Source organism: Lontra canadensis, unplaced genomic scaffold (assembly GCF_010015895.1).
Source record: "Lontra canadensis isolate GAN:19392208 unplaced genomic scaffold, GSC_riverotter_1.0 scaffold95, whole genome shotgun sequence".
Lineage (NCBI taxonomy): Eukaryota > Metazoa > Chordata > Mammalia > Carnivora > Mustelidae > Lontra > Lontra canadensis.
Genome location: NW_022631089.1, coordinates 5,861,628 through 5,885,438, shown reverse-complemented (window position 1 = coordinate 5,885,438; position 23,811 = coordinate 5,861,628). Strand labels below are relative to the sequence as shown.

The window sequence follows — 23,811 nt, the reverse complement described above, 5'->3', positions numbered from 1 at the left end:
GCTGGAGGGAGGGCAAGATATCCCCAGGCATGAAGTGTCCTAGGAGGCCTCTCCCTAGGTAAAGAGACTGTCCTCCCAAACACTCTGAACTAAGCGCAAGATGGGAGAGAAGCCCCCAAAACATATTCTGGATGTTCAACGAGTAAATGGCAGCTACCACCTGAAGGCCAAGGGCAGACACCAAGTTAGCAAGGTATCTCCTGAAGAAACTGAAAACACAAAGAACTTTACATTAACCCTGAAAAGGGCATCTGAACTTTAAAGCAGAAAGAGTTATCCCAGTCTTGAAAATGAATAGTTCAGTCGTCAAGCTAAAATCAGAGTACCAGAGCCTCATTCGTTCTAAACAACCTTGAAGGCCCAGAGGACACTACTCAAATTAAGGCAGCTTTGCCAAGCCCGGCTCAACAAGACACCCCATGGACTCAGTCCCCCCCCCCATTTTAGCAGCCTAAAGAAAGGCACTCCCTTTCTTAGAAGGATTATGTCCACAGTATTCAAATAAAATGTCTACCATATAATCAACTACTGATGAATTTGCTAAGGACCAAGAAAGTGTCACCCAGAGTCAAAGAGAAGCAGACCTAGAGATGGCCTGGATGATGGACTCACGGGTCACACCATCTCAAAAGATATTTATAAAAATGCTACAGGGGGCACCTGGGAGGCTCAGTCGTTAAGTGTCTGCCTTGGACTCAGGTCATGATCCTAGAGTCCTGGGATCAAAGCCTGCTCGGCAGGAAGACTGCTTGTCCCTCTTTCACTCCCCCTACTTGTATTCCTGCTCTTGCTGTCTCCCTCTCTCACTCTCTTTCTCTGGCTCTGTCAAATAAATAAATAAATCTTGAAAAAATTCTGGAGGACATAATAAAAAGCAGACACAATGTAGGAGATGGGCAATTTATAAAGTCATGGAAATCATTTTTAAGAGCATGTTAGAGGGATGCCTGGGTGGCTCAATCGGTTAAGCCGATGCCTTCGGCTCAGGTCATGATCCCAGGGTCCTGAGATCGAGTTCCACATTGGGCTCCTTGCTCGACAGGGAGCCTGCTTCTCTCTCCACCTCTGCCTGCTTGTGCATATGCACGCTCGCTCGCTCTCTCTCTCTGACAAATAAATAAATAAATAAAATCTTAAGAACATGTTAGAAATTTAAGATGTATCAACAAAAAATTCATTAGATGAACTTCAGGGTAACCAGAACACTGCTAAGAAATGAACTGGTGAACCTAAACCCACGAAAAAGCATGCAAACTCCAACACCACGGAAGAAGGGAAAGAAAAATGAAAGAACCAAGAACCCCAGGGCTGTGGTACAGTGTGAAGCACTGTAATACAAGCGTAACTGAGGACGAGAAAAAGAAAAGGATATTGGAAATCTATTTCAGGAGATAATGACTGAAATAATTGATTTTCTAGAAATCGGTTCATGACTACCAGAAGCACAGCCACGGAGGAAGAATATCCAGACAAACAAGCCCACACCTAGCTACTGCTGCTGAAAATCCCAAGCAAAGGGCAAACCATAAAAGCACAGCCAGACATATGAAGATACATTATATACAAGATAAAAATGACACAAATAACTCATTTCTCACCAGAAACTACAACAAAAGACAATGAAAGGGCATCTTTAAAAGTCCTGGGAAGAAAACTACAGTCATCATGGGATTCTATAATCAGTAAAAATACCTTTCGAAAATAGAAGCAGAATGTAACACTTTTAGACAACTAAAACTTAAGAGACTCGGTCTCCATCAGACCTATACTCCAAAACAGGTCAAAAGAAGTTTTTCAGGATGAAAAAAGAAATGACACCAGATAGAATCCCAGATACATAAAACGAAGAACAGAAATGTTACTCCATCGGATGTTTATAATTTAAAAAAAAAAAAAAAAAAAGGAAAAGCTATATTCATCTCAAGCTGAGTAACAATCCAGTGGCAGAGACAAGCATATAAAGAAGCAATTCTATATGGATATTAAAAAAAAAACTTAGCAAGAGGTATGGACAATGAGTTACAGCAGCAGAGAAAAGGGCACCCAACTCGACCACATAAATACTCCTTTACTTTGGAAATAACCAAGAAATACACAATTGTCTCCACGTGATTAGAGGTCCCAAAGCAAGTGACTCTGTGTGCCTCAGTACCCCAATTCTTGATATTGGTTTTAAAAAATTAGACCAAAAATTTAAGAATTGGGATTGGTTCCTCCCCCTGTCCTCTGAATCACTACTTCATTGCTGTAACTTCTCCAGAGATCAATTCCTGAGTGTTAAACACATGCTGACTCTACACACCACACACAAAGTAGCTGAATATGTTAAACTCATAATGAAGTGAAATTAAGCAAAACCGCATTAATGCAGCATCAATATTATGAATGTAAACACGTCAATGAATGGGAATAGTAAGCGTAAGCAATTCACAAGTTAATTTGTAAATATATAACCCAATGGCTCCATCAGTGATAGTTACCAAAAAAATTCTAATGTCACCACGAGCCAAAACTTTGTAAGATTATCTCAGTCACTGAGCCCCTTCTGTATTTTATACACTTGTGCTCAGAGCTTGAAAGGCAGCATCAGGCTGAATGCATTTGCTAAATTTTTTTTTTTTTAAGATTTTAGAGAGAGAACACAAGCAGGAGGAGCGGCAGGCAGAGGGAGAAGCAAGCTCCTCACTGGGCAAGGAGGCCGATACGAGACTCGATCCTGGGTACCTGGGATCACGACCTGAGCTGAAGGCAGACGCTCAACCGATTCAGTCACCCAGGCGTCCTGCATTTAATTTTTAAAATAAGGAAACTGCCTGGCTAAATAATAAAGGATGAGTTCCAAAACACTTTTATACATAACAATTTCATAGTATTTAACTTATACAACCCCATAAATGAAAAAAATTCCATTATGTTTTTAGAAGTAGAGCTGCATTTGTTTCAATAAACAGCATCATAATTTGTACCACAACAACTATAAAATAGAATGAGCACACCGCCCCCATAGGCTTAGCACCTAAACTCTGGGGGAAGGTTGGATTTTATTCAAGTGGAAAACAATTTCACACATTACCACTAGGATAGCTAAAGGCAAGGTAGGAAAAATTAGCACAAAGAGCCATAGGAGTAGGAGAAAAATACATACAATCCTCCTATGCTGGAACAGTTAATTGAATTTGTTGAGTACCTCCGGCTTAGAGTAAAAGCATCCCCAGGTATGTGATGCTCTTACGGAACCCTATGGGTATATTCCCATCATCTGGGCACTACTGACAAAGCTAGGTACAAAATGAACTTTACTCATCAAATCATTTTAAACGTTCTAAAGTTGTGGGGTGGGGGTTTGTTTTTGTTTCAAGGAAGGATGCTGTGACTCCACACAGAAATGAGGGTGGGTGTGAGAAACACTCCTAATTTTTCTTTCACGGAATTACTCAATTTGCTTAAAGGCACAATGGAACCCAAGAGCAAAAGTTTTAAATGATTTTGTCCATAAATACACAATAGGAATCCCTGTTATGCTGACTAGAAGTTGGTTATTTTATATTCAGCAGTTTCACTGGGAGGTTTCGCAATCTGTGCACTTGCATAGCTACTTTTCATTTTACATGAATTCTCTTGAAGTTGAGCTAAAAACACAACCCAAGGAGGTAAACTATATCAATGACTTGCCTTTGCTGAAGAACTGGTTAAACACACAGAAGACCCAGAGAATTCTATTTTAATGCTGTTTGGAGGTGGTACACCACTCTTAATTAATATGGCTTCAGCTGTGTCTGGGGTGTACAGAGTTTTATAAATTAATATCACTTATCTTCACGGGAAGTTAAATGAGCACCCTACTGAGTATTATCTCACACTGATAATCAGTAATTACAGTTTAAATAAAATTAATTAAACCAAAAACAGGCTCTAAAAAACTATCTGGATTTTAAGCTATAGTATAACACTATAATAGTGACAAAGTTCTTTTACAATGTTTTAAATACTAACAGCAGTGATATTTTTTAAATTTAAAACAAAGGGAAGATACTGTAATTATTAGGCATTTTAAATTTGAAAAGCCTGAAAAAGTATCCTAAATCTACTTCCTTAGAACCTCTAAAGGGAGTACCTATTTTCATGCAATCCAAGAGAATGAAGCAAATAAAAGTTCATTGTAATTATAAGTCAATTCCATGTGAATGCATACCTGAAATCTAGAAAAATATTACTTAAAATTATCTACCAATTTTCACGCAATCTTGTACTATATTTAAGAAGATGGGACACCTGGGTAGCTCAGTCAATTGAGTGTCTGACTCAAGTCGTGATCTCTGGGGGGGGTTGTTGGTGAGATGGACTTCCGCATCCAGGTCTGGGCTCTGTGCTCAGGGAGGAGTCTGTTTCTCTTTCTCTCTCTCGCGCGCGCTCTCTCTCTCTCTCTCTCTCTCTCTCGCTCTTCCCCTCCTCCCTCCTTCCCTCTGCCCCTCCCCCTGGCTTGTGCTCTCTCTCTAAAATAAATAAATCTTTAAAAAAAAAGAAAAAATTGAGGAAGGAGAAGGAAAAAAAAAAAACCTAACAGCTAAAATCGCTTGGCTTTTTAATTATCTTTATTACTACACAAGCAACTTGCTGATTAAAAAATGGGCTCCTGAGTCTGAATTCTGGATCCTGCCCAGCCACCTGCTTGTTGTGTCAAAGCTAAGGAAGCTACTTAAATCTTTCATAATAATACCTATCCCCGAGAGTTGTTAATAGGAAATGAAGCTCCTTCTCACCTTTCTGCTTCGGGTTAACACCTGAAATGCCTTCGGTGACCACTCTATCAAATGGATTCTGTACTCCCCATCATCACCGCACACAGTTTATTCCCTTTTCGTGTCCTTTCACAAGACTTATGAAAACATGTAATTTCTTCATTTATTTTGAGAAAGTTGATGTTCTCTTCCCCACTAAAATATAAGGGGCATGCTAGACAAACCATCAACTGTCTTAGTCACTATAGACGGTCCCAAATAATTCTGACTTGTATAAACAGTAGGGTACTGTGGAAATTATGGAGTGTGGTTTCCAAGACCAGATCAAAAAGACCACACCAGGAAGGCACTCAAGACCTGGGGGAGGTCCACATGGCAAAAAAATGAGCTAAAGAAACTAAAGAGGCCGAGAAACCTCTTGCCAACAGCCATGCGAGTGTGCCATATTGGAAGCCCAGCTGAACCTTCAGATGACTTATTATATATTATAAAGCAACAGAGGACTACTAGGTCCTCAGAGAGTAAGAGTTATATAGCTCGAGCCAACATCTTCATTACAGCCTCATGGGACTCCAAGCCAAAACCACATACTGAATCAACTACCAAATTCCTGCCCCCAGAAAAAGTGCAAGAAACTAAACGATTGCTGTTTTAAGTCACTAAGTTTTGGAGTAATTGTTAACACAGCAACAGGAAACTGTTACAGTCACTGCTGTATGTTCGGCCTACAGCACAGAAGCTAGCAGATAGCTAGCAATCAATTAGCACGTGGTGTAAGTGAATGTGCAATTACTGGATAAAATATATAAGATACAGTACCGTCCCTGAAGAGGCTCACCAACTGAAGAAAAAAAAAACAGGAGAAGCTACTAAAAATAAAGATAAAATACATAGATGTCCCCAAGAAAAAAAAATCATAAGCCAAATAAACTAGCAACGGAAAGGAATAAGTGATTAATTCTGGGGTGAGGGAACCTCAAAAAGAGGCTTGAAAAGAGGATACATCAGGGAACCCTGTGAGGCTGATGGGAGAATTATGGAAGATGGTACATGTTGACAGTCCAAAGACATGCTTGCCTGTTCCATGGTCTTAACTGAAGTGCTGGTGCCATCACTAGGACTAAGATAGAACTCTGTTAATGGGAAATTGGCCATTCATCCTTGCAGGTGTGAAGAACTAACCATCCCAGTCTGAGGCCACATCCTAGCACTCAGGAACAATTCCCACCAAGCCACCCACTATAACACTCTAACTTTAATAGCCCTCAGTGTTAGAAATGGCCCTTCCTGCCCTTATATTTAGGTTTTAGTGAAATTCTAAGACGTTCCTTAGCCAGAGGCTTTGACAAGAAAGTTTACCATCATACCCCCTAAGAAATGTACCTACCTACAGTAATTTATTCACATTTAAATTTCATAGCTTATCTTATTCAATGAGAAGCATACTCACTAGGTTATTAAAATTCCTTGAAAATGAATTGCAGGGGCACCTGGGTGGCTCAGTCATTAAGCGTCTGCCTTTGGCTGGGGCATGATCCCAGAGTCCTGGGATCAAGCCCCACATCGGGCTCCCTGCTCAGTGGAAGTCTGCTTCTCCCTCTCCCACTCTCCTTGCTTGTGTTCCCTTTCTCACTGTGTCTCTGTCAAATAAATAAATAAAATCTTTTAAAATAAAATAAAATAAATTACAATATGCAGTATGCCTTCTATAGCCAACTGTTGCAGAGCTGCCACTGAAGATGCCCACACAGGAAAAAACGGAGGCCCCCAACAACTACCAGCACCAACTTCCCAGTCAGAAGTGAACACCCTATAAATGGATTCTCCAGCCCCAGCAAGACTTAGCATGACTGCAGCCTGAGCCAAGGTTGTGCTTACAATCTCATGGAAGACCTCAAACCACCACTATCCCACTAAGCTGCTTCCAAAGTTTAGACCCAAGAAACTGAATTGTTATATATTTATTTTTGTTTTAACCCCCTCAGCTTTAGGATAATTATATAACAACAGAAGACTAATACAGAGCTCCTCACAGGATACTTTTAAATGACTAAAATAGGGATAATAACAAAAACAGTATTATGAAAATATTTTAAAATTTTATAGTAGTAGGTCTTCATGAACTCATCAATAGAACATGGATAATAGGAAATCTAATTTCAACGTAGTGTTGAACACAAACCACCTTTTGAAGTATCTTCAATCACTAATGTGCTCTGAATGTATCTGTTTTCTGTGGTATAATAAATTCACAGGTCAAATCCTACTGTATGTGTGTGTTTGGAATTTGTTTTCACCTACATTCATAATTAAATAAAAAAAAACCCTAAGTTTTACTTAAAGATTAATGAAGATAAAGAAATTAATTTTTTTTCTCTTCTAGTTCAAGGACACCATGCATTTTACTACAGACCCCTGGTGGTCCATGGCCTGCAGTTTAAGAACCCCTGGTAGGTACAGAATAACAGAAATCAAGGTGAGAAAGTAAACAACTCAAGTTCTAATGCCTTTCATGCATTGGTGGCAGAAACTACAAGACCTCAAGTTGAGACCAACCAGGAGAACTGCACCAGAAATGCTCAAAAAGAGCTAGAAGCTTTTGAAGGAAGAAGCTAACAGGAATGAAAAGTCTTCAAAGAACTTCTAGGTTTCAATTAGAGCAAGAAGGAAAAACAAACATTCAAAGACAGGCTTTGACTGCCAACGGGCAAAGTAGGAGGGCTTGAGAAGACCAGAGGAGTTGGGAGAGGATATCAGAGAAAAAGAATAAATGGACCTGGATGGTCAGAGAGGCATCTAGGTGCTGATATGGATGGGCTATGACTTTCTGATTTTCAACAGAAAATCATCTGAATTATAGTAATAATGAAAACCAATAAGGAAACAAATCATGAAACCATACGGACCGATTCCTCTTAAATCATCTTCTCTCTGTCCCTACTGCCACTGTCCTGCCTCTGGACACCTGGACAACAGCCACAGCCTCCTCACTTTCCTCTAAGTCTGCTATGCCCAAACACTCTGAGCTACTCTTTATATTAACATCATTTTTATCTTACTGAAATGCAAATCCAAACCAGCCCCTCACTCCTATGCTTAAAAACTTTCAACCTTTGCATCCCCATTATTCAGAGAAGGACATTCCAATTTTACCATGGCTCAAGAAGGTCTGAACTGCACTTTCACTCCAGACAATCTCTTTACCACTCCAGCCCTCTTACGTTGTAGGATCCAGATGTAATGAAAAAGCCAGAGTCTCTTAAAAGTGCATGTTGTTCCCTGTGCCTAAAACCTATCCACAACCACAACTCCTATCCCATCCCCTTAATCTGGCTCATTTCAACTCCTTCTTCAGCTCTCAGTTAACTCCATCTTAGGTAGGAGCCTTCCCAACTCAAGACTGGGCAAGATGCCCACAAGTCTGGTGCCTGCCATTACGTAGTAACAACACTATTCTGAAACTACCTCTATCATAAGTTTACTCAACCAGGGTATAAGAACAGAATTATTTTTTATTCACTACTGGACCTACTCCTAGAATTCCACATCGTCCAAGCATATAGTGGGTGTTCTATTCGTTTTTGTTAAGTGAATAATAAATAGCTTTCTATCTTCCATGTCTGGGATACAAGCCATTGCTTCTTGCTTTGCCAATTCCTTCCCAACAATATCAGGAAGAACTCCAAGTGTTATGGTTTTATATACTGAAAATAACCTAGACTCTTCCCGACACTGATCCTTTGAGTATTGGTCCCCTAGACTGAACACAACCTTGACTTCTGTAATGCAACACCACGTGAGAAGAAAAATACCCACTCAAAGGAAAAAACAGTCACTTAAAAAGAATATTCAAAACAATCCCTAAGTTATACCTACTCACATCTTTAAATACGATTCTAATTTCTTATATGCAAATACTATACACATAAAAGGAAATATAAATTAGCTCTGTAGATAAATATTACACCTTTTAGAAGACATAGATGAGTAATACCGATAAACAAAATTTCCCAAAAACATCAACAATTGCTTTTTGCCAACCCAACATTTCCATTAGGAATCCACTCAGTTAGTATCCAGGAAGTAAAATTACCAGAGTAAAAAATCACTACAACTTCTGCCAGCTTAGATTCCAACTTGTGCTTCAGAAATAGCGGAAAAGTCACCTTCTCTACCAAGTCTTCTCCCAACATCAAAGCTGACCTTACACTTCCAGTGAACACTAAATACAGCGCAATGGGCCTGGAACAGCATTATTGTATACCTATACAACGGTAAACTGTATACACATCTCCTTTCCCACTGTTCCCAGAGGCAGAGACCGTCATATTTATCTTTGTATTCCTCTAACAGTACTAACCACTCAAATGCTTAATGAATGAAGGGAGAAAGGATGAATAAACAAGTCTGCACACCCACTACATCTTAGTATATTCAACTCTGAGAGCTCTTGATCTTATTCCCAAGTTTCTACTGATTTGAGTAGGAGCTCTCTAAACTATCCCATAAATATTTAAAGGTTCTAAGACAGTACTTAAGTGTTACTACTGAAAACCTAAGTACAGGAAGCTCTAATTAACTCATATTAATGGGCTCAGAAAGGCTCACCTGACTTAGTGAATAATTTAAGCTTATAGAACTTACTTGATGTATTTCACCACATACATTCAATTGTCCCAGGCCATGCTGGTTTATCTACTTCACAAAGAAAAGTTTCTTTTGAATATATCATTTCAAAGAAAAACTGGAAAATACCATACTCTCTGCATTATTATTCACGGTTTTTAAACGTACCAAGGAAAATAGAAGTTCATAAAAATGCAAAATGAACTTAAATTATAGTACAGGAAGTTTTATGTCCCATTAGGCCAATAAAGAAAATTTAAGTAATCCTTTTAAGTTAAGCTCTTTTTTTAAAGTTGATGATTTATGTTCTGCTAAGTGAGTTGCAGGTGAGGCACATAATCAGATAAAATGATTATTTTCTTTCATAAGTACAAAGTCCAATTTAGCATTTATCCCACAAGGGAGGTCACATCTAGGTAGATCCAAGAATCTCTGCAGGTAGGCCAAACACAGTCCTGTTAAACATATTCATCTGGGCAACTCTTCTTTGAGCAGATCACACTCAAATAACACACTTAGGAACACGCTGGAGTCATCTGGTAGCTGTTATATTGAGTCAGTCACAGGGCCAACAGAGAACAATGAAAGCCTCTCAAAGCACTCATCAGAACCCACACCCAGGTGTTACCTTCAATGGCTTCCAAGACCAATGGCTCGAAGGCCATTACTAGATCCGTGAATTGGTTTCCCATACAGAGTTTTCCCATGTCTTTTACAATTAAAAAAAAAAAAAGAAAAAAAAGAGATTCATATCCTTTACTCGTTGACATCTCTCATTCGCACACATAAAGGTCTCTCAGTTTTGTTTACTGGAAATCCTAAAAATAACTCATTTCTAATTATAGAAAACTTCTTAGAATATTTTTATAATTGTAATTCTCAGAATTAAGATCAATGACTAGGATACAATTTTTCCTTATCAATTTAAAAGTCAGAAGTCTCATACAAATGGCTTCAAGGGGGAAAACTAGAAAACAAGAAATATACTTTGAGATTTTATACTGGCACTCTCAGTGGAGAAAGGAATAGTATTTAAAAAGCAATATAACTTTTTTGGTAAAGACCATGTTCTCTGAAATCAGACTGTCATAGTCTTTTCTCACCGCCCCCATGACATTGAACAAGTTATTAAATCTCTCTTGCTCAGTTTTGCCATTTTTCAAAATGGGACTAGTAATTTTCACAAGCTTCTAAGGGGGCATTAAGTATTTATAAAGCTAACATTTGGAACACTACTTAGCATAAAGCTAACAATTAGAGGGTCTTTATGTTGACTAAGAAATGCCTATCAAGTTAGAGAGGCAGGGTCCTACCATAAAGGCCTTATAGGTTATATTAAAGAGCTCGGGCTTGACTTATAGATAAGAGGTGCACCTAAGCAGTTTCAAATGAGGTAAAATATGGTCAGATATATAATTTAGATGGGTCAGCGTGGTGTGCAGGAAGCTGACTTTTTAGGGAGCAACAAAGTTTCTTAGAAATCCTGACAAGAGATAGGGAGCCTTATGTTCTGATAGAAGGAATAGAGAAAAGGAAATAGATTCAAGAAATCATCATCAAGAAGCTACCTTCTATGAGAATATAGCAACAGAAACAAGCTTAAGAGGAAAGAAAGTCAAAGGTTTCATGTGGGGCATGTAGAGTTTCAAGTACAGATAAGACATCCATACAAAGGTATTCAGTAGGCCAATGCAGTAATAGGTCTCAACTTAAAGGTCATAGACAAAGACATGGACTAAGGGGATCACCCCAGTCCAGTACTATACACAGAGGAGAGCAGTGGCTGAAAGAAAGAAACCTGATAAATAATAGTTTAAGACAGGCAGGGGAAAACCACACAAAATAGAAAAAGGTCATAGGGATACAAAAATCAATAAAGTTTCTGTCCCTAAAAACAAGAAATATTTGTCCAAAGAGGAAGGAAATAACTATATCAAGTATAGCCAATAAATCTAGTAAATTTCCAAAGACTATAATTTAATGAATATTACTGGGGATAAAAGTAGTCATTTCATAATGATGAAAGATTTACTGCAATCCCAAGTGTATATGCACTTAATTGCAGAGCTTTAAAATATATGGAGCAAAACTTATATAACTGAAAAGAGAAATAAAAATCCAAAATTATAGTTGGAAACTTCCCTCTTCTCTCTCAATTATTAGAACAAGTGAACAGAAAAATCCAGAATATATGAACAACACTCTCAACCAATAGGACTTATAGACTAATTCTAAAATAAGCAGAATGTACACGTAACATTCACAAAGACAGACCACATTCTGGAAAGAGAGGACTCAAAAATGAAAATGATTGAAGTCATACAAACTATGGTCCCTGGTCACAAGAGAATTAAGTTTTAAGTCAGTAACAGAATGATCAGGAAAAGTCAAATATTTAAAAGTTAAACACAGATCTGAATAACCAATGGGTTAAAAAAGAAATCAACAGGAAATTAGAAGATATTTTGAATATTCAGAAAATGATACAGCTAAAGTAGCTCTCAGAGGAAAATTTATAGTGTAATTTTTTTTATATTAGGAAGCAAAAGCCTCAAATCAATTATGTAAATTTCTACTTTAAGAAACCATAAAAAGATTAAGGAAAAAGGAAAGATAAAAGCAAAGTTATCATCCAGAAATTAATGAAACCTAAAACTGTTTTTCTGAGATCAATAAAATTGACAAATCTCTACCCAGACTAAATAGCAGGCGGGGGGAAGGTGGGTGGACAGAAGACAAGTTACTAATCAGGATTAGAAAGGGGGGGAAAAAAAATCAATAAAGATCCTATATATAAAAGGATAAGGAAATATCACAAAAACCTAATTCAAAATACAGATATGAAAAAATTCCTTGAAAGCCCAAAGCCCACTCAAGAATGATTTGAATGGCCCTGTATCTTGTGATTGACATTACAAGATAGGAATAGCAAATAAGCACAGTAAAAGATGCTCAACATCATTAGTCATTAGGGGAAACAATTTGTCAGTTTCTTATAAAGTTAGTCATAGTTACCACCTGATTCCCCTTCCAAAATGAAAACCAGCCCACAAGAACTATACCCAAATGTTCATAGCTTTATTCAGTCCCCAGGAACTAGAGACCCAAACTACTGAATATAGAAACTGTAGTATGACCAAACAATGGAATACTATTCATTAATAAAAAGAACAAATTTCTGATACACCAAAGCACAAGAGGGGTCTCAAAAGCGTTATGCTAAGTAAAAGAAGCCAGACACTCCATTTATATGAAATCCTAGGAACTGAATTGTGTAGTGCAGTAAGCTGATTCATGATTCCCAAGAACCAAAATGAGCAGGGAGGTTGGGGGAGGGCAGGAAGGATTGACCATAAAAAGCACAAAGGGAATCTTTTGAGGGTGATGGAAAGCTTTTCTATCATAATCATCATGTATACATGATCGCATATATTTGTCAAAATTCATCAGGTTACACCCATAAAATTGGTGCACTATGTTCTAAGTAAATCCTTCCTCTTTCTTCAAAAAAAAAAAAAAAAAAAAGGCATATTCCTACCTATACCACTAGTACGGTGAATGTATAGTTCACCAAGCATGTTGGCAGTATTTCTCCCTTAAAAAGCTCGATCACCAAGGATACCAAGGCTCCACAGCTAAATGAGTCCTGCCCATTCACACTGCTAGTAAGTGGCAGAACTAGCACCTGAACCCAGACTTCCACTTTCAACCACAGGTCATAAAGTAAAGAGCAGACACTTGGAGAGACCAGAGGACCTCTTCTGGTTGCTGTCTAAGCCAATGTCCATTTTCAAGCTACGGTTGTGAGCCATGTGTGGGACAAGAAATCAATGCAGTGGATCTGATCTGCACCCGTAACTTTTTTTTTTTTTTTTTAATGGAATGGAGAGGAGTAAAAATACAATAGAAAAGAGTGGAAAAGATAAGAGTTAGCAATGCTCAGAAACATTAAATAATTGTTTATAAAATTGTTTCAGTTGTGGGAGAATTTATATGTGTATGTGTGCTGGGCTACAAAATGAAGGGTACTTCTTGCTATAGGTCCTGGCCAAGAAAGTTTGTAAATCATTACTGCAGGCCACACCAGAGATTATGATAGTAATATGGGCTGCAGGAGAGATAAAAGACAAGACAATCAGCAGGAGCCCCACACTTTAAACAAATAGTTGTGAGGGACAGTAAGCAAGTTAAAACAACTTCTAGACCACAAAAACACTCTGCGGACACACTGATGGAGAATTCAGCATCGTGTCATCCACGTTCAGTTTCTTTCTGTTTACCTTCCCAAACTGGGCTCCCTTCACTGCCTTTGTCTCAATCCTTTTGTCTCTCCATGGAAAGAGTTCTTTTCAACCCAGATGTAGACAATGGATGGTTGTGTAAACTAACCGACTTTTTCACCTTGCATTGCTCTTTATACATCGTGAATGCTCAAATACTTATAGAAAGAACATGGTTTCAAGTATATAAACTCTGCCCAGGGATCTCCACACCAGAGCAGGACTTTCTTCCCACAACCGGACAGTGTTCTATGAAATCCTGACTGTAACTCAAGAAATAACTTGAAACGTGAAATATTTTTGTAGCCCTTAATCACGACAAATTAAAAAGAGATGGATTTTTAACATTAATGCTTCCCAGAATGTTTCAACTTAATGTTTCTAAAATACTCATTCAAACATGTGACTATAGGTGACACCATTCTTATGCACCTTCTCTCAAGTTCTGCCCAAAACACGCTATTCTCACATTAAAGAGTTCTAAATTGGGGCACCTAGGTGGCTCAGTTAAGCGTCTGCCTTCAGCTCAGGTCATGATCTCAGGGTCCTGGGATCCAGTACCGCATCAGGCTCGCTCAGCGAGGAATCTGCTTCTCCTTCTCCCTCTGCCTGCCTCTCCCCCTGCCTGTGCCCTCTCCCTGTCAAATAAAGTCTTTCTTAAAAAGTTCTAAATTAAGAATACACATGCGACATGTATGTGGGGCAGCCACTTTAATTAGAAAACATTAGCAGCACACACTAAAGCTTCCACAGCAAATGCTTCCCTGAGCTCTAACTCCCCAGAAACACTTTACAGAGGCTCTAAGATATCCAGCTACCCTTACCTCCTTTCCTCCAAGTTGTGCGCTGGTCTGTGACACAGTGCATAAGGCTCAACTACAGATCTATCACATCACCCCACTGTCTATACTTTGGAAAATATTTTTTAAAGGGGTGTAAAAGGACAGAAATGAATGTACCATTCAACACATTTCAGCTTAAGCAAAACTCGGAACTCTATGAAGAAAGTAGAGAAGGTATAATTAGTCCTGCTTTACAAATAAGTAAAATTTGCCAAGGTCAAAGAGCTAAGAGGTGAAGTTCGGTCTTTCCACAAGAGTTTCCAGATTCCTCATCCAATGCCCTTTCCACAGTGCATCAATCGATGAGTAAGGTTTGCTTTTCAGAGCTTCTTATTCAGCAGAGCCAGGCTTCTTCTCTACACTCCACAGCAAAGCATGCAGCTGCCTGCTTGATCCTTCCCTGGACTTGAGCCCTCAAGAGCCAGGCTAAAGTACAAGAGCAGAAGTGAGCAGTGGGAGCTGGGGAGGCCAGTCAGATGGTCAAGGGGGAAAAGGTTAAGGAGGAATCTAGAAGAAACATTCGCGGGCACACTGAAGATAAAAGCAGGGACAAGGCAACCATCAGGGATCCAGGCAGGTGGTCAAAAGTCTGACAGCAAGCTCTTACCAAAGCTGTTTTTTGTTTTTGTTTTGTTTTTAAAGCTTCTTTAACCTGTGCAAAGGCAAGGGTCCATTTCTGGAAAGCCCAACCAGGACCAAGCTATCCCCATGTCCAAGGAAACCACAATACTACGCAAGTAATCAAAAACAGGGATTCATTCTTTTGTTCTTTCAATGAAAAACTAATGAAAATGCTTACCATGTACCAGACAGCATACCTGGAATTAAAATACTGCTTCTTCCTTGAAGATGTTTAAACTGATGAGAAGATCATAGAGTGATATACTGCTTTGATAGAAATACCACACAAGACACTATGGTAACTTCCCAAAAGTTCTGACCTTCCCAAGCCCGATTACAAGGATGAGGGTAGAGCAGGGATGGAGGCAAAAGGGAGAGAGAAAACTACAGTCTTCACTGAGGAGGAGCCCATTTATACAATCAGAGCAAGGCGGCTTCCAGAATGACCTGCTGAGGCCACTCTAGAAAAGAAACAGGACTGTTTCTAGAACTTAGAGTAGAGGCTGTGGGTTGGCAATGTGCAAGGTCAATCCTAACGAGGGTAAGAGCAGCAGCTAAATGAAGAGAGGAAAAAAATGCTTAGTGCCCATAAAATATGAACAAATCTCACATGTCCTAGAATCACGTTCAGCAATAGAAAGGAACAAAGTAGCGATACAAGCCGCAACATGGATAACCCTTGAAAACATGATGCAAAGCGGTCTTTTGTGACCGAATGCTTTCATGTATCATGACGCCATTCACGGGAAATGTCCAGAAGTGGCAGTCTCTAGATTATGTAGCCTGGCCATTGCCTCGGGCTGGCGGAGTTGGGGATGAGTGACTGCTTATAAGTAGGAGGCTTCTCTTTGGGTGGTGGAAATGTTCTAAAATTTGATTGTGGCGATGCCTGTACAACTCTGAATACACCAAAAACCATTCAGTTGTACGTTTTACATGGGTGAACTATATGCTAGATGAACTATTTTAAGAAGGCTCTTACAATTCTTTCATTGTATATTCTCATGGATGTCCAAACCAAAAATTGCAGGTGGTTTTATTATCAGTCATAAGCAGCCATATGAAGGCTAAGTCAGCACAGTAAGCATATGGTTTCGGAGCTTTGTGGAACAAGATTCAAGCCATTGCTGCACCCCTGGCCAGCTGCACATACTTGGGCAAACTGCTTACTTAACCTAGCTGACCCTCCGTGTAACCGAGGGCCAAGATGAGGACAACATCTACCTTGTGAGGTAAGAAATTACATGTCCTCTCTGTAAGCATTCCATATCACTACAACTTTCTAAATGCTGTTATATGAAAAACATTATCCAGAAAAACTTACCTCAACCTTCTTTGCTTAGATCTTACCCAGAGAAATAAAACAGAATATTCTAATTGAATTTCTTCCATCTTGCATGTCAAGATCTAGATCTCATTCAACTCCACATGTCCACTTTATCCAAGTACCCAAGAGAGTCCTTTGGATAACAGGGATGCCAAACACTTTTTTGAGGGCTTACTACGTTCTAGGCACCCTATTTCATATTAAAGGTGAATTTAAATTCAAAACCAGGTCAACAAGGCACTGTGCTTTGTCCCACCATGCTGACTTTTTTTAATATTATTATTTGGGTGGACCTTGTTGTTCTTATTATCCCTTATCATTAGCCACGAGTTACATTCAAAAATCTATTTCTCAAAAACATGTACTCGAATATACAAGAAATCTGTAACGGTGCTATAAAGTGTTCATTACTGATAATTAACAATAGGCAGAACAAATAGGAAGGTTCTCTCGTTTTTGAACAATTTTTTTTTTAAATACATGCATGAGATTTTAGTCTGATTTACTTTAATTAGCAACTACATATTTCAAAATGCTAAATATCTTTAGCAATTTTTTTTACCTCTTTCTGAAGTGCGCAATTCATCCCCAAAGAATGAGAGCTGATTTGAATGATTCAAAGTTGACTAACAATTTGTAATTAAACAAATTTTTTAAATTAACATATCAACTAGTTCCTTTTACTATTTAAAAGCAAAAAATGTCATGTATTTTTTTTAATCCGTTCTGCCTCTTACTTTGGCACTATAAAAAACAGCATATTTCCAAAACAAGCAGTTTCAAAGGTGTTAGCATAGCACGGCATCCACATTTCATGGTTAGTTAAGATTCACAACGGAAGAAATGTTGAGCATAACCTTACCATATCATCCGTCAGTGTCTTAATATTTAAATGCTGCAAATGAAAGAAACCAATCATATCAGTAATTTATAAAAGCTTTTTTTATTTTAGTTAATAGAATACATTTAAAAATTCTACAATGCTAAGTTGAATGTAATTAAATTCCTGACAGTCTAATAAAAATGAATTATATATTGCTTTAATCACCTTCTCAAGAAGATAGACAAAAGGAACCCTGAATAGTGTAATTTCAAACGTTTCTCCAGATTTCTTGGACTTGCAAACCTGATAAACTAGAAACCTGTGCTACAACAAATATATAGTCCTGATTAACAATATTTGTTACCATTAAGTATATGGACTTTGAACACAATGGATAGGGAGATTTAAAACATGAAAAAAAATCTGAACTACAAGACAGTGAAACTTTAAATCTACCATTAGCATGCCGCATAGTAGATAATGAAGTACTGTGCTGGCTTAATTAACTTAAACAATTCTAGTAACGAAGAGAGTACTGGAATGACTATTTGCATCTTTAACATCAGTTTGATTTATCACCAGTGGTGACAGTAGACACTTTTCAATTTCATTGCTAGCTTCTTTGAGAACCCTTTTGCTGATTTCCCTGCTAGACAAACATAAGGCCACTTTACAAAGTGAATAAATTAGTTTCTTACAAAGTGGTGTTCAAAAGAAAAAGTATTTAGGGGAAAAAAAGACAACCAGAAATCTAAGTTTTATAAATTCCGGAGTCAGGCAAGATTTTGTATTCAAGGAGCCGGAATCAATTTCCAATGCTTCCTTGTCTTATTCAGTAGCATTAGACCATTTAAAAGGGCAGAGAAAGGGTCAAGTGCATTCCTAAATAGAACCGATTTTAGAAGTATAAAAGAACATGTGTTAGCATTCATCATCTAACAGCCTGAGTGGCACTGAATTCAACGCGGATGGGATGAAATTTGTAATTCATTATTTGTATACCGGAATACATCTTTATGCTCATCAAGCTACCTGAAGGATGATACAGATTAAAAAATTGTACAGAACAAATCACTATCCCAGATTCTCTTGCTCTTTGACCAAGACGTTCCTTCCTCTAGGGCAAGGAATGCAGTAACTGGAGGGGCCCAGAAAAAGCTTTGTGTATAACCAAAGCTGAGTAACTAACCGACCACACTTAACAGCCCCACCACTAGGTTCTAACCTAAACGCTCTGTTCAATTGGGAAGAAAGGAGAGTACTGAATTAACTGGTATTTAATTCTGGGCTAGAAGTTGTCTTCAATATTACCTTCAGTCCTTGAAAATAACAAGTACAGAAGTACTTAAGAGTGGGTATACCCCTGGGAAGAACTATTAAGATTTCTGAGGTACTTAGGGTCACAGTCTCCTCCCAGAGGCCATTACTACAATTAGACACCAGACTACATGGCTTTCAAGTTTGCAGGAAAAGGAGCAGTAGAAAGACTGTGTGGGGAGCCCCTCCATCTAACTGCCTGCTATATGCACCAGTTTTCCGCCAACAGAGATTTCCAGCCCACTGCCCGCGGTTAACACATCTCTCTTCTTCCACCAGAGATACCACCCCAATCCCAATGGGCATGGCACTTGAAAGGGGTCGTTCTGCATTCCTCTCACAAGAGGAGAGGACTACAGCCAATTACCAAGACAATGGCATTCTAAGTGACCTAATGCTTAAAAAGTCAGGCCACAGAAAAAGGATCCCGCTGGAATCCTGTTTAGAGAAGTACACCATGGTAAAAAGAAAACACCTTCCTCAGTGAAACAGTCCCAAATACCAGTTTGGGTTGCCTGAGGAAAAGCAACGTCGAAGGAATGGAAGAAACAATTTTTAAAAACTAGAGTTTTTAAAGGAAGATTCATGATCTAAAGACTGCAGAAAAGATACAGAAAGTACAATACCAAACAGGAAAAGTGGGTAGTGGAGGTTACAGAATGCAAAACACAGAACATGTAAATACCCAGAAACAACATTTTTTGTAAAACTCAGAAGGTCTAAAGCTACATAGCCCTTTCAGTTAGAGTTGAACTCACAACTCAGAATAGAACAGTCACCCTTATGTAGAAGAAAGGTACGTAAGATCAATTTTTTTGGTCAAAACTTCTTTAGATGGTGAAACCATCTCACTGAGAATCTAGCTTTAGTGGCACCTGGGTGGCTCAGTCGGTTAAGCGAATGCCTTCAGCTGAGGTCATGATCCCAGGGTCCTGGGATCGAGCCCCATTGGACTCCCTGCTCATGTGCTCACGCTCTCTCTCTCTCTCTCTCAAATAAAAACTTAAAGAATCTAGCTTTTAAAAGGACTCCATTTGCTCAATGCTTTAGTTTTTTTAAAAACTATGTAAGCACATAGGTATGCCCAGTTACTAGCTATATTACAAACAATCTTCTACAAAAAAGAACATGTGATGAATTATGACAGAATTATAATGCAGGGATAAGAAAACTCAAAGGGATCCAAGTTCAGGAAGTCTAACAACAGTCTGAGAGAAAAAACAAGAAGCCAAGGTCAAGTTCCTTATTCCTTCTCTGGAAAGCACCTGCCTATCAATTCTCCCCACCATCCATACCAAGACCCAGAGAAACCAGTAGGGCAGGAAGTGATGGCAAATTCAAGGACACTAGACAGGACCGCAGGTAGTGACTAACAGAGTAATGAGCTGGAAAACCAATCCAAAATCTTTGGTTCCTATTCCAAAACAGGGAAACCAAAATAAGCGTTACTTCAAGATTTAGCTTTCAAAAAGAAAGAAATTGCATAACTATTTGTTTATATGCATGCAATCTGAAAAAGACTACTACAAAACCCATCAGCACTCAAAAATTTAAATAGATCTACGCATGAGTAATTTTTCCTAAAAACTGAAATGTCCAATCCCAGTCAACTTCAAACACGACCCAAAGGAAAAATAGACAAGGCTTAGTTTTAAAATGTACAGTTTTATCAAGAGGTACCCTTTTGTAAGATATTTGCAAAGTTAGTTCAAGTTTTCTATGAAGTGGACATTATGTCGATGTTTAGATCACAGACTCCCTAAAAAGTCCAAAGGGCAGGAGAAAGGAAAGGATAGACATAAAACCCTCAGGTAATTCTGTGGGGTTTCGGCCTTTTTGTAGTAGATCTAAAACTACAAGGGTGACATCCTTAATTTAAAAAATAAAGAACTTTATTATAAAAAGTTACTGCCTTTTTACTGCTACTCGAAGATACTATTTATGTCTGGCTAGCCAAGACACTTAAAAAAATGTAGTTAGTTGTTTGATAGCTACCAGCAATGCTTTTTACTCTGGCTTCTGCTTGGGGGAAGGAGGAACTGCACCCATCAATCCAGCTCACAAGTAGCACTTGCTGATACCCATACCAAGAAGGGAATGGAAACATTCAACGGAAGCAGATGGGACCACTTTAAAAATAACCTAATAGCAACTTTTGTATTTGTACCTCCACACACATACACAGAAATCGAAAGCATACAGTTTTAGACCTACTAAAACATTCATACCTAAATGTGATTTTGTGATCTTTAGTTACGTTATCTGGTCTATGATTGTATAGGTGTTATTTATGCTTTATGGCAATGGGATAAATCAAACGGGCAATAATTTCAAAAACAGTTCTGTATGCAGAACCATCGGTAAATGGTTCAGGTGTGGTATTAAAGCACGTCAGGGCTCCTTTCCCAAGCCAAAAAACTCACCTTTCTTTCTGTGTTCCTACATTGCTCAGTTTACTAATTCTACTTTCTCCTGAAAAAGTAAAGAACACCTCATATAGATAGGGAGGAATGTTTTCTGTAATGACAATTCCTAGGATGAATGGTCAAGAGGATCACTCTGGAACTAAAAGAGAAAAAGTCTTTATAGGTTGTTTTGTTGTTTTTTTTTTTTTTTTTTTGGATCCTATGTTCTTTTGAAGAAAAAAAAAAGGTAGAAATACAGAACATAGGTCTCTACATTCACATTTAAGCAAGGCATCAAAACCTTTAGATCTAGAGCTTGCAGAGCACTGTATGAAATGCTGTAAATATCAAGTGGTCTCTCCCCAGACAACTTAGTTTACAAGGAAATAAACAAGACCAGTTAAACTACAGAATACAAAGCAACATAAAAACCCAAGGTCCACATACACTTAAAGAAGAAGAAGACAAGAAGAAGAATCCAAGCTGTAGCCCAAGACTTTTAGCAAATTTTCTATTTTCTTTCATTGGATAGCACACTGCAACCAGCAGGAAGCAAAGGATCTGTCCATTCATGTCATTAGTTACATGGCACCCACTACCAAATGTCAAGCTAATAAGCTCTGATCACTGTCAAAGTCAAATACATGGTACAATTTTAAAAATAATTTTTAGCTGTTGCAATTTAATTTCATCAATTTACATCCTTTAACTAAGTCATTATGACAAATCACTAGCGAGGAAAACTTGTAAGATTAAAGCCTCTGAAGGTGCCTGACTCAAACCCAATTTCATCAATGAGACCCTCTCGGCCACCTGGTTTACACCTTGTTTGTGTGCACTAGAACACACCAAGATTTTCTCTGTAAAAGAAGATGACAAGGTCTCGGCTTCTCAACATTCTGACTCAGTAGGTCTAAAGTGGGGCTTAGGCATCCACAGGCTCCAGGTGGCAATGCAGCCACCAGCTCAGGACCCCATGAGAAACACTGCTCTGCACTCCACCACCACCAGCCACAAAATATCCCTTGAGCCCACACACATTCGAAACTCTCTGTCAGGTGGCTCTCTTAAAAACCAGTGTCCCCAAAACAAGCTAAATGAAGGGTACAGGTAGAAAGTACAAGATATTTTTCAAAGTGAGAAACACTGAGCTGGTACAATTGGAACAGGTCTTACTGCCATGTAGTGAGAGGCACCAATTAGTACTGTTTTAAGAGAATTCAACACTCTCTAGGGGGGTAGGGTGAATTATAGCGTCATTTATTCAAATGCTTAGTCTATCCCTAAAGGTACAATAATTCTACCCTGTAAGCATATATTTAGTACTAAAGGATCAAGGCTTGCTCATTAGATCAAGCCAGGACATAAAACTATTTGCCTGTCAAAGTAAGTGCCTAATGGGTTACTAACGCAACAAATTTACATCCAAAAGGAAAAATGGATCAAACTTCTTTTAAAAGATGTGGTGATGCTATGGTAATGCACTGCTCACACTTGTTTCCAATTCCAGATTATTCCTTTCCACCAAATGCTAACGCGTGCTTTATCCTAACAACATTTCTGGCCCACACACCTGTTTAATGTCAATGCCAATTGTGAAGACCGCAGGAATGTAAAGGTGTAGGACTAATCATGACAGTAACCACACCTACAGAGCCTAAGGTTCATTTCCCAGGCAACGATACAACATACCTAGATGTGAAAATATTCAAGGACTCCATATTTAACAGCTCAGAAACGTCCAAAAATAATACTGAAGCTTTCATAGCACCGAGGATAAGAGTAGAGCTGGCTCCTTGATAACATAAAGAAAAGCTTTTGACTGGCTTTTCATGCGGTCATATTTTTAGTCCCCGGCAGAGAAGGTGAGACATGTTAGGGACAGGTGAGAATGAGTAAAATCTCTCCAGCTTCTTTTGATCTGTTCATTTATTCAAAACCAAACCGTGCCTACCTCAGAAAAATAAACACCAGGTCATTACCCCAGTCTTCTCTACTCTCACCCGCCAGAAAATCTAACCTCCCTTCTCCATAATTCCTCCTTTGGGAAAGGAGAGTCCTTGAGATACATTAGCTTTCAGGAAGAGACATCAGCCAAGCATTCATAGAAGTGAAAAAATTAATTTCTAAGAAAACTCAACATTTTCAGAAGGATCAAAAGGCAGTAACAGAACTGCTAGAAAACCACCACCTCTCTAGAAAAACCAATTACCAAATTGTTACTTGAACTTCTCTCCTAGATGACACAACACAGGAGCTGGGCACCTAACAAGTCTGTCTCTCTTTTTTTTTTTTTTTAATTCTAACTCAACTCCAGTGTTCTTTTTCCTTCAATAAACTTCAATGGTGAGGAAAAATGAAAGGAAAAACAGAATGGCTAATTCTAGTAATAGCTTGAACTTATTTTAATACCTATTTTAAGATGTTCTCCTCAGTCATTCCAGTTCTTTTCACGTCTACTACCACATCAAAAACTCCTATGCAATGGGTCCAAGAAAAGGCAATTCAGATCTCTGAGCAGCTCTACAAGTCGATTTGGTTCTAGGTCACCAGAATCCATGACCTTTATAGCCATCTGGAGAATGCTGAAAAGTATTTAAAGTATTCACTGCCAGAAATGGTCCTAGAGTACCTTGAAGCCTATCTAAACTAAGTTTAGATAAGTTGTTTCTGAGCATGAGTCAGTCTCCTAGAGGTCTTATCCAGACACCAATGCAGCCTGAATATTCCCAAAGCTAACACAGCACCATGCATCACTTATCGGTTCAAAAAGGATTTTGTTTTTTTTCATTCTAGCATCACCATAAGGAAATTAAGTTCTGTTGAACCTT

At 38.5% G+C, this 23,811-nt stretch overlaps 1 protein-coding gene across 2 annotated transcripts in view; it reads right to left on the bottom strand.

The window, feature by feature from the left end:
* Positions 1-23,811, bottom strand: part of DIAPH3 (diaphanous related formin 3) — a 501,032-nt gene that overhangs the window by 455,961 nt on the left and 21,260 nt on the right. The window contains exon 2 of one of the 2 annotated variants that reach the window (XM_032836998.1): positions 17,298-17,330. The exons of the other annotated variant lie outside the window; for it this stretch is intronic. Coding sequence (XP_032692889.1) covers positions 17,298-17,330 — 33 coding nt within the window. The remainder of the gene's footprint in view (positions 1-17,297; positions 17,331-23,811) is intronic. 2 annotated transcript variants of the gene reach the window in all.